This window comes from Cryptomeria japonica, chromosome 7 (genome assembly GCF_030272615.1).
Source record: "Cryptomeria japonica chromosome 7, Sugi_1.0, whole genome shotgun sequence".
In the NCBI taxonomy this organism is placed as follows: domain Eukaryota; kingdom Viridiplantae; phylum Streptophyta; class Pinopsida; order Cupressales; family Cupressaceae; genus Cryptomeria; species Cryptomeria japonica.
This window is the reverse complement of record NC_081411.1, coordinates 747,165,423-747,177,157: the sequence shown is the minus strand read 5'-3', so window position 1 is coordinate 747,177,157 and position 11,735 is coordinate 747,165,423. Positions and strand designations below refer to the sequence as shown.

The following is an 11,735-nucleotide window of genomic DNA, read 5'->3' as shown; positions in this document are numbered from 1 at the left end:
TTTTGTTCTACGATCTTCTTAACAGTGAGTTCCATCTAATCAATTCTGCTACCCTGATTGTTCATAGCAGTTTCCATCCCTTTCACCTCCTTGTTTTCTTCCATCTCTTTAACTTTTTTTTCATTGGTAATAATTTTACCCATCACGCTTTCAATGACTTCTGCATTATTAATTGCAACTGCCAGCTCTTTAACATTTTCCGTGAAGGGTTTCTCTCCAATCGTAGCTCTTATGATAGTCAACATATCTTTCTTCAAGCTACCTATATCCTTCACCATTGTGCCAATAGTCTCACATAAGCCCTTTATAGTCACATTCTCACCAACACAATCACTAAGCTTACCACTTTTTTCTTCTTGCTCCTCTTTCTGCATACCTTGGGCATTCAAACCCTCAATGTTGTCTATGACCCAATCCTCCTCCCCCTCCTTATCCTATCCCTCATCCTTTTTTTTCTCCTCTGCCTCTTCTTCAGAATCAATCAGGATTTGGCTGATATCTTTATTGCTTTCCTTACTAGTCTTCTTCCTCTGCATTTGCTTTCCAGTAACTTTCCCTTTCTTTTCTTTAATAAATTTCCCTTCAAACTTTTCTGCCTTAGACTCCGAAATATTTGAATCCACCACAATCCTTTTCCTCTTAGCCTTATTCCTATCTTTTTTGCTAGTCTTCTCCGAATCGCCCTTAGTCTCTGAGTCAAAGTTAAAGCCACTGGCTTCACTCTCCGTGTCCTCATCTCTTGCATATTTTCCTTTTTATAGGTTTTTCAATACTCTTCCCTTTAAGCACTTTGTAGACAAGAGCCATAAGACCCTAGTGAAGGGCATGGTCACCTTTAGGATCTTTCTGAATCTCCTTTATAGTGTGGTCCGTGGAGCAGGCTAGGTAATATGGCAAGCTCACCTTTTCCCCATGGCGGAAATGGTTGAGAAAAACAAAATGGTGACCATAGGCTATAGTAAACCTACCATCCAAAGTAATATAAGTGATAGTAGAGAATAAAACAAACCTCCATGGCCTACATATCCGTTTCGGGGAATGATAGGAATTGTCAACTTTTACCATCTTCTTCCTCTCATCATTCGTGATAGGGAATTTATCTGCAGCTTTATCAGAGATGCTATGGTCCCTATAAAATTTCATGCCCTTAGTTATCATCCCCGTAACTCCAACAATAATCTCCTCATCTACAGTCATCATCTAGGATCCGACCAAGATTTTACCATTCTTCCAGTTCTTGATAAAATGATTGTTGACCACACGATCTTTCCCACTTTGCCTCTCCATAAACACACTCAAACCCCCTCCTGAAGGATATTCCACACTTCCCTGTTCTTCCTCCAATCTGAGCAGGAAGTAGGTTTGAACCTTTTTTTATTTCCTCCCATTTTTCCTCCGCTGTCCCTGAATTTCCTTCTCTCGACTCCTAATCTTCTTCTCTGGTTTCTGTGGATGCCTTAAAAAAAAGCCCAGAATCCATGCCAAAAAATAATGAAAAGACACTTGAATAAATACTTATTAGCTCCGTAATAACCTTGCTTTGAAATAAGAAGAGGGGGCATTTAGAAATTATATTTGATGGTGCCACGTAGCCTCATCTAGATACGGTCTAGATCGACCAAAAATTTCACATCACATGTGAGCTCACTCTCTCCATAAGTAGTAATAATATATTCCGTTTGGCAAGCCAAGTTGGCAGCCCAGTACAATTAGTTGCTGTTGCAACATATTCCGATTCTGCTGTTGATAGTAATGTACAACTTTGTTTCTTTCTCAACCATGAAATTAGTCTGCTATCAAGAAAAAATGCTCTGCTAGTGGTGTTTTTTTTGTCATCTACATCTCCTACCCAATTTGTATTTGTGTATGCACATAAATCAAATTTTTCATCTTTAGGATACCATAAACCAAGATTTGTTGTGCCTTGTAGGTACCAGAAAATCCTTTTTACTACTGATTCATGATTTTGCTTAGGATTACTTTGAAATCTTGAAACAATACATACTGCATTCATAATATCAGGTCTTGTTTGTGTCAAATATAGTAAACCTTCAATCATAGATTTATATCTTATCAGATTAATAGGTGTCGATTCATCCTTCAATGATAGTTTATCAGCTGTAGTCATAGGTGTACTTATCGGTTTAGAGTTTTCCATGCCAAATTTCTTAAGTAAATCCTTCAAGTACTTTGATTGATTTATGAATATACCTTTATCAGTCCGTGAAATCTGCAATCCTAAAAAGAATTTTATCTCTCCAATCATAGACATTTCAATTTCTTCCTGCATCTTATTAGAAAAGTCTTTACACAATCCTTCTTCTCCTCCAGAAATGATATCATCAACAAAAACTTCAATAACCATGATGTCATCATTAGTCACTTTGTATTATAAGTTGTTGCCAGCATTACCTTTAGTGTAACCAAGCTTCAGAAGATATTTGTCCAATCTAGCATACCAAGCTCTAGGAGCTTGCTTCAATCCATATAAATATTTCCTTAACCTGCAAACCATATCTTTGTCATCTGTCAAAGAAAATCCATTAGGTTGTTCAATGTAAACTTCATCTTCAATATTACCATTTAGAAATGCACATTTAACATCCATTTGATATACTTTATAGTTCTTGTGTGTTGCAAAAGCTAAGAACAATTTGACTGCCTCAATTCTAGCTACCGATGCAGAGGTTTCATTGTAATCAATTCCTTCTTTCTGTGAATATCCCTTACACACTAATCTTGCTTTGTTTCTGATTACCTTACCATCTTCATTAAGTTTATTTCTGAATACCCATTTAGTTTCAATTATATTTTCATTTTTTAGGCCAGGGAACCAATGTCCATCTGTTATTCTTTTCAATTTGTTCCAATTCATCTTCCATAGCCTTAATCCAATGTTTATCTTCATATCCCTCATTAATAGTTGCTGGTTCAATTTGAGAAATTAGACATACCTCTTCATTTGACAGTCTTCATCTAGTCATAACACCTTGATACTTATTCCCAATTATTTTACTTTCAAAGTGATTCAATCTTACATACTTGGGTGTATTTACTTGCTGCTGTTCTTCAGTCATTGTGGAATTATCAGATGATATCGATATGACTGGATCAACATTTTGTACTAGTGTACTCATTGTAGGTTCATTTGTGATTATCTCAACTGCCGGTTTAGAGTCCATAGACCTTGAATTACCTCTAAACGGTTCATCAATCTTCACATTTGCACTCTCAATGATTTTATGCAATCTCTTGTTAAAACATCTATATGCCTTTCTCTTAGATGAAAAACCAAGAAATATTCCTTCATCACTTCTAGGATCAAATTTGCCAATATAATCATCTCTCCTAATATAACATTTTCTTCTAAATATTATGAAATATTTAAGAGTAGGAGTATTACCAAACCATAGTTCATGAGGGGTCTTACCGGTTTCACCTTTGATGTGAACTCTGTTGAATGTATAAACAACTGTATTGACTGCTTCTCTCCAATACACATGAGGTAGGTTTTCTTATGATATCATGCTTCTAGCTGCATCCAAAATAGTTATGTTCTTCCTTTCCACAACTCCATTTTGTTGGGGTGTCCAAGGTGTTGATAATTATCTTCTGATTCCATTCATTTCACAAAATGTATTAAATTCCTTAGATGTGAATACACCTCCTTGATCTGATCTCAAACATTTGATTTTCTTACCGGTTTCATTCTCTACCATGACCTTGAATAGTTTGAATTTCCCTAAAGCTTCTGATTTCTCCTTGAGAAAAGTAACCCAATAGATTCTAGAATAATTATCAATGATTAGCATAAAATATCTATCTCCTTGTAAATTTCCAGTTCTTGCTAGACCACATAAATCAATATGAATTAAGTCAAGAACATTATTGGATTTTTCTGGAATACTCTTAAAAGTTTCTCTAACTTGCTTTCCAAATTGACTTTCCTTACATACCAAATTGTGAGGTTTAACAATCTTAGGTAAATCCCTTACTGCCTTAGTTGTACTGATTTTCACAATGCAATCAAAATTTAAATGACAAAGTCTCTTATGCCATAACCAACTTTCATCAATATGTGCAATCAAGCATGTCTTCTCATTGTTATTCAAATGAAAGATATTAGCTCTAGTCTGATTATCGGTTGCAATTTCCATACTAGTTCTATTCATGATTTTGCATTTACCATTCTTGAATTATAACTTAAATCCTTTTTCAACTAATTGACCAACACTCAAAAGATTATGCTTCAAATCTTCAACATGATAAACATTATCAGTATTGTGCTTACCATCAAAAGATATAGTGCCTTTTACTCTGATCAAACAAGCTTTGTCATCCCCAAATCTTACTAGACCTCCATTGTATTCCTGAAAGGTTAAGAATTTACTCTTATCACCAGTCATGTGATGTGAACATCCGAAATCAATGATCCATTCATCCTTTTCTTCAATTTCAGCTACCAGGGCCTTCTCTACCGATTGAATAGTAGGTGCCAGTTGATCTTCTATTATTGCAACAAAAGCCCATCCATTGTCTACTAGTTCCTCATTAGAATCATCAATAACTCCATCAACATAGTAACATGATTTGTCTCTATTCTTCTTAAATCTGTATCTCTAATATTCAGGGTTAGGCTTATATGTTCTTTTAGCTTCTTCTTTCAATCTTGCATGTCTGTCAGGACACCTAGATGCCATATGACCAATTCTATTGTAATTAAAACATTTAAATGGTGCTTTACCTTCATACTTACTTCCAACTAGACCTTTAGGCATTTTCGTTGCAAATAGTGCTTCAAGCTCTTCAAGTTCTTCATTCTCTCTTTTGATTTCTTCAAGTTCTCTAGCATAGAGTGCTTTCCAATCAGATTTCTTAGATGATGATGATGATGATGTAGATGATGAAGCTTTGAAAGCCAAATCTATCTTAATTGTAGCAATAGGACCAAATTCCTCAAGTTCAAAAGTTGAAGGTTTTCCAACCAAAGTATCTCTAGATACTTATGCATTAGGCATTGTTCTCAATTCATTAATAGTAGTTACTTTCATTTTGTATGCCGGTGGAAATGCTCTTAAAACTTTAGAAACAATTTCATCTTCACTTAAGGTTCCTCCACAACATTGTATACCCAAAACAATTTCATTAACTCTTTCCATAAAAGGAGAAATCCTTTCATCTTTTTCCATTTTCAGATTTTCATACCTGACCTAAAAGCATTCCAGTTTTGCAATTTTGATAGTGGTATCACCTTCATTCAATGTCTCCAATTTATCCCAAATAGCTTTAGCAGTAGATTGGTCTGGTAATCCCATGATTTACTGATCTGATAATGTGCTCAAAAGTGCTTCTCTTGCTTTGCAATCATTCTCATAATCTTTAGCCAAGGTTGGTGGATTAGGTTTACTCTGTGTAGGACCAACATAGCCATTCTTTTTAACATCCCATATGTCTTTTCCAATGCAATTCAGATGTGTCTCCATTTTGATCTTCCATTTACCATAGTTAGTTCCATCAAGCTATGGAGTCTTCTTCTTAGTTGCCATAGAATTTCCTCAAGCTGTTAAACTTCCGCAAAAAGAGGACTTAGCTCTGATACCAATTGTTAGGACCCGAAAGCAACTAGGAGGGGGGGTGAATCAGTTGTCTATTAATTTCAACTCAAATATAACTTAACCAAACTTAATGCCGGTAGACAGTTTAATAGTTAATAGTAGTACCGGTCAAGTTTAATACATGAAATAGAAAGGCAAATAACATCCACAACACATAACATAGATATTTTTACATGGAACCCTGTAAGGGGAAAAACCATGGTGGGAAATGTTACCCACAATTAGATGATATTACTGTAGATAGTATGAGTGTACAAATGGGGTCTGCACATGCAGAAAGGCCAACTACCTAGAGCTCACTGCTCAATCACAAAATGGGAGTCACATTGACTACAATTGGATGGTCAAATCCAATGATAATGTACTAAAAATAGCATCTTCATATGCTGGATTCAGTACCGGTTAAGCTCTGATTGTCTTCTTCATACCTTCCTTGAATCTTCAAATGATGTCTGCATGTATAGCTCTGCTTATATTTGCATATACCTTATTACAATCATTTTTCACACCTTCTACCTTACTTAATCTCACAAATGAGATCTTACATATATACCAAAACCTAAGACCAAATGTGTAGGTCGGCTTACTAAGAATATTAAAATTAAATCAATTACAAATGAATCAATATGCCATGCATGATGTCTTCTCAATGCATTTACAATAATAAGCAATCAATAAAACATCTCCATAATGTGACGTTTTGATCTGGAATAGATAATGCTTGCCGGTCTATAACCTAGACCTATTTTCCGGTAACAGCAAATATGCAAACTCAATTAGACCAATAACCAAATCACCAAAACCAAGTGTCCAAACAATGTCTTGAACATAACCAAGTAATCTCTAGATGATAATAGATCATCCTCAGTGCCGGTGAACAATATAACCTACCGATGAACCAGATACCGGTGACTGTGCATAAGTCACTAAACATGCCGATGAACATAACCAAGGATAAGTGTTGACATCAATGACAAAACCAATTCAACACATTAATACCAACATTATCATTTAACCTCTTAATCGTATCCCTCCATTTTCTAAGATGTCTTTTATATAAGAGGATACTCTTATCCTTTCACAATCCTAATGACATATGCAATCATGCAACTTTACAACCATAATCCGTTCTTTGTTGAGCTCTTGTGCACATGCAAAATTTAAGAGCAAAAATATCAAACAAGATTAATGGAGATAGGAGACAATGGAGATCAAACCCTACTTGGCATTTAAATGGTATTATTTTTTTGAACATTTATTAATTTTCATGTTCTTAGGTTTCTTCATTGGTGTATGGTGAATGCTTTATTATAGAACTAGGGTTTTGTTGTGGCTAGATCTTTTGTGGTTTTGCAATAGTTTATCATCATTATTTTTCACTGTACACACTATCTTTCATGCATATGTAGAACCCACACCCTCATATTTACTCGTTAGATTCTTTACAATTGATTTCTCACTTGAATCATTTTATTCTCTTACCCCAAGAATCTTCATGATGGGTCTAAATTTCAGATTTATCATCATTTCAATAAATAGTTGGCATCTTCTAGTCTCATTTAACTTCTCAAAATACAATCTCCAAATTTGGTTAGAATATCTTTGACAAGTATACTTTGAATTCTTATCAACCATTGGTTGCAAAATATTAGCATCAATATTAATCAAATACTTAGGCTTTCTATTTAAAATTCTAGGAGGTGTTCTCAAAGTTTGAGTTGCCTCAATAGTAGGAATGTTAACAACATTAGAGATAGATGGCATACCTTCAATCTAAGAAGAAAATGATGTACTTGCAATGTGAAATGTAGAAGATGGTGTAACTCCAACATATGATAATGATGGTGATGTACTTGCAACATGAGATGTAGAAGATGTTGTAACTCCAACATTTGAGGCCAATGGTGATGTACTTGCAATTTGAGATGTCGTAGAATATGTGCATTCAACATGAGATGTTGTAGATGGTGTGCCTTCAACTTAAACCTTGGTAGATGACATGCCCACAACTTCGTGGTTCAATTGTCTCATTGCATGAATGTTTTGCATCTATTGCCTTTGTGATGCCAATTCTGCATCTCTCTTGTCTTGCATGGATATTTTATTTTCCTCTTGAATAGGCATGTCTTCTTCTATGGTGTTCAATTTGCTTCCTTCATGAAGTTGCCTCATTCTTTCTCTTCTCTTCGCATTATAGGCTTCATGCTCATTCAATGTTATAATATTTCCTCATTTCCTCAGTATGATGATGAATTCTACATATATGCATATGATATAGAGATTAGTTCATATTTTTAGTTAGGAAAATCATATACTCTTTAGGATAGTCATATTATCATGTAAGTTTCTTTGGTATCTTAATATGAATGCACTCATTATATTATTCTCTTTTTCATATGTAATTATTATATATTATGAAATTTAAACAAAAAACTCATAATGGACATATTATCATGTAAGTTTCTTTGGCATCTTAATATGAATGCACTCATTATATTATTCTCTTATTGATCTCTAGTTATTGTATATTATGAAATTTAAACAAAAAACTCATAATGGACATATTATCATGTAAGTTTCTTTGGTATCTTAATATGAATGCACTCATTATATTATTCTCTTATTGATCAGTAGTTATTGTATATTATGAAATTTAAACAAAAAAACTCATAATGAACATATAAATTATAAAAAACATGAGAAAATTACCTCAAATGATAAAAATCATACCAAAAATTCAATTTTTTTAATTCTACCATGTCCAACTAGAAAAAAGGTGGTCAAATGGTGATGGAATATGTTGTGATATGTCAACGACATGAAAATGTGTATCTTTGTTATTATGAGAGAAAATAGAAGACAAAACCAGAGAATGTGCGGTTGTTTCATGGGTCAAATATCTCTTTTTACCATTTTTCAAGGGTAGGAAATTTGACATGTGCCAAATATTCTCAATTAACATTTTTAACATTCGAAAAATTGGGCAAGAGAGAGAGAGAGATATAGAGAGAGAGAGAGAGAGAGAGAGAGAGAGAGAGAGAGAGAGAGAGAGAGAGAGAGAGAGAGAGAGAGAGAGAGAGAGAGAGAGAGAGAGAGATAAAATTCTCAATGTGAGACATTAGGCAAATACTAAATTGAAAATCATAGTATTTTGAGTTTGATGCATGCCAAATTTGGTGTGTGTCAAAGTAATTGCTTTGGAAAAAACCAAGCCCTAGGCTTAGATTTTCCTTGGGCATCCAACCTAAAGGCTTGGACTTCCTTCCCATACCTGAGACATGTTTTTCAACAAACATACCAAATTTTCTCATATTTTTGTTCATGCTCTCTGTCAAGTTTGTATGTATTTTAATGCAAACAAAAATAAACACCATGATAGTGTCAAGCTCTCTCTTAGCTATCCAAATGTATAATTTTTTTTATCATTTTGATTATGTTAAGGTCTTCATCTCTAATTTCTTTTGTTAGCATGTCTATTTTTTGTCAAAAACCAACATGTCGCATTTTGTGCATAGAATTTTACTTGTTCATCAAATTTTGAAACAAATAACATTTTTAGAAACTAGACTCCATTCTACACAATTTTTTTAAAAATGATTTAAGGTTAGTTTTCACAAATTTTAGGGGGGGAGCACACTCAACATTCTTTTTTTCAAGATGTGTCCACTTGGAAAATTAGTAAAAAATCATATATTCATTTAAAAATTAGCCAAAATAATCTGATATATACTACATGGTGTCAACTAATTTCTCATCAGAGTGATTTTAAAAATTCCAAAAAAAACTTGACATTTTAGGGGGAGCACACCCGGTGCTATGTTATGTTTTTTTTTTTTATAATAAAAAAGGACCACTTTGTGTGCTCCCCCTTTTTGAAACCCTTAATCTCCACCATTAAAAAAAAAATAGTGGTTTAGAAAGTAGACTTGGAGTACTGTACACCTTTTGTTCTTGTTGAATATTCATATTTTGAGTGTAACTATCTTTATTTTTTTGTCAAAGTTCAAACTTTGTTGATTTTAGAAAAAAAAAGTGGCATCTTAAGATCCCTTTTTGGTCCCCCATCTTTGTACACTTATCCTTATAGCAACAATGAAACATAAAGTTGCAATATTAAATGAATGGGTGCAAAATGTTCTAAGTGAAGTGAAGTAGACCTTTTCAAAAAGTGGTGTCAAGATATCTATCATCAAATATATGTTGGAGGAAGTTCAGACAAAATTGTGTAGAGTATTAGAAATAGAGCAAATGGCACCAAGTGTTTTCATCAAAATATCAACTTCCCAAGGTCATTGTGTGGGAAATATGATAAGAATGGCAAATAAGCCACTTGGATGACTGCATGAAATAAACATAGAGAATATTACAAACCTTGAATAATTCAAACAAATAGGATAAGAAAATTATCTAGATACTTATGGAAGGTCTTATTGAAGATGTCATTTAGGATAATGATGAAAGGGTAATGAAAGGATTTAAAAGGTGTTGGAATAATTGAATGGCTAATTCATTGAAAGGTATAATTTTTTAATTCTTAAAATACTTGACACAAATGAAACATATAGCTTAGAAGTATAAAAATATTATAGAGGAAAGAAACAAGGAGAATATAGATATGAAATATTTATGCAAGTCTCAAATGGTCAATTGGTCCGTAGTGGAGTACATTGAAAAGGAAGAAGTGTTAAAAGCTATATTTTGCCTCGACAAGTTTATGACCTAGTAATAAGTATGAAATATCAATGGGATTATGATAAATCATAATAATCAAGTAGTGAAAGCATCAACAAATTATAAATGACCACAATCTGATAACAATAAAAGGCTAGTGGAAGATCCAAAAGATTAAGACACATGAAAGCTTCCTTGACTGAATCAATTTCCTCTTTTTTATTTGTATCTAGAAAGTTTCAATTGCTAGATGTAAAATTTGTCATTTATGATTTTAATTAGACTTGATGTCTATAAAAGGTGATCAGTGTGTCATTTTGAAGGTAGATAAGAAATTGTAGAACTTTTGTTGAGCTGAGAAAAGCTTCTTGCTTTCTAAGTTCAATTGTCTTGATTTTTTTAGTAGTAGAATTCAGTTTAATCTATTTGCAAGATTCATAGCTTTGAAAGGTCTAAAGGTCATCATTAGCAAGACAATTTGACAATGTACTTATGTTGATTTTGTAAATGCATAGCTTTGCGCAAGCAGTTACTGATGTGTTATGCCATTTCACTTGTTGATAGAAGCTTTACTTTAAGAGATCATGAATTTACATGTAATTGTGGATTATTCATAGTGAAGTGTGGATTCATTGTCTTTCTATTTTGTCTTTTCAAGAATTGCATGCTTTAGAATCTACAAAATTTAGAAGTAGATTTCTCTTTTCCTTTATCTTTTGCAATTTCTTTAATAACTCATAAAAGTTCATTAAATTTGAATTGTGTGAGTGAATCAATCTAATCATGTAATTCATTTTATTTGTATTTTTTGGTTTGAAGAAATACATCAATGCCCTTTGTGAAATAGTAAGAAACAATAAACCCAAAGTGAAAACCAGTAGGTTAAGACTTAACCATCTTGAGTCTTGGATTTCAATTTTTGATTTTTCAAGAAAGATAGGTTTTGTTGTTAATAATTCTATCTGGTTTGAACTGTGGCTACAATCCACATCAACAACATGTCTCTATTAATCACTATTTGACTCCCTTAGTTTGGATTAATATTCTCCACTTTGAAAACAAATTCTGACAAAACTTGTTCAACCGCATCTGAACATTTTGAGGGATCAACCTTTTTCCTTTCCTTTGCAACCTTGATTTGGTGTGAAATTTGCCTTGTTCTTACAATGAAATCCTTGAATTTATTATTCACAAAACATCATAATATATATTTTTTTGCAACATATGATTGTTATATTTGCTGTATTATCATCATCTTTCAAATAGACAATAGTTCTATTTCTTGGCCTTGTGAGGACTATAGCATTGTAAATTCGAACTTGGTACAATTCACATCTCATTCGTGTGCCCCTACTTTAGCATGTCCCATCCTAGTTCTCCTCTAGGTCCGTTTTGGCCCCTTTCACTCCAAATCTAATGTCACCTGGCTACATGGCTAAGTGGACCCCA

At 33.4% G+C, this 11,735-nt stretch overlaps 1 protein-coding gene across 1 annotated transcript in view; it reads right to left on the bottom strand.

The window, feature by feature from the left end:
- Positions 1–434: 434 nt before the first annotated feature.
- Positions 435–11,735, bottom strand: part of LOC131039796 (uncharacterized) — a 35,296-nt gene continuing 23,995 nt past the window's right edge. Inside the window, exon 2 of the mRNA XM_057972631.1 lies at positions 435–751. Coding sequence (XP_057828614.1) covers positions 435–751 — 317 coding nt within the window. The remainder of the gene's footprint in view (positions 752–11,735) is intronic.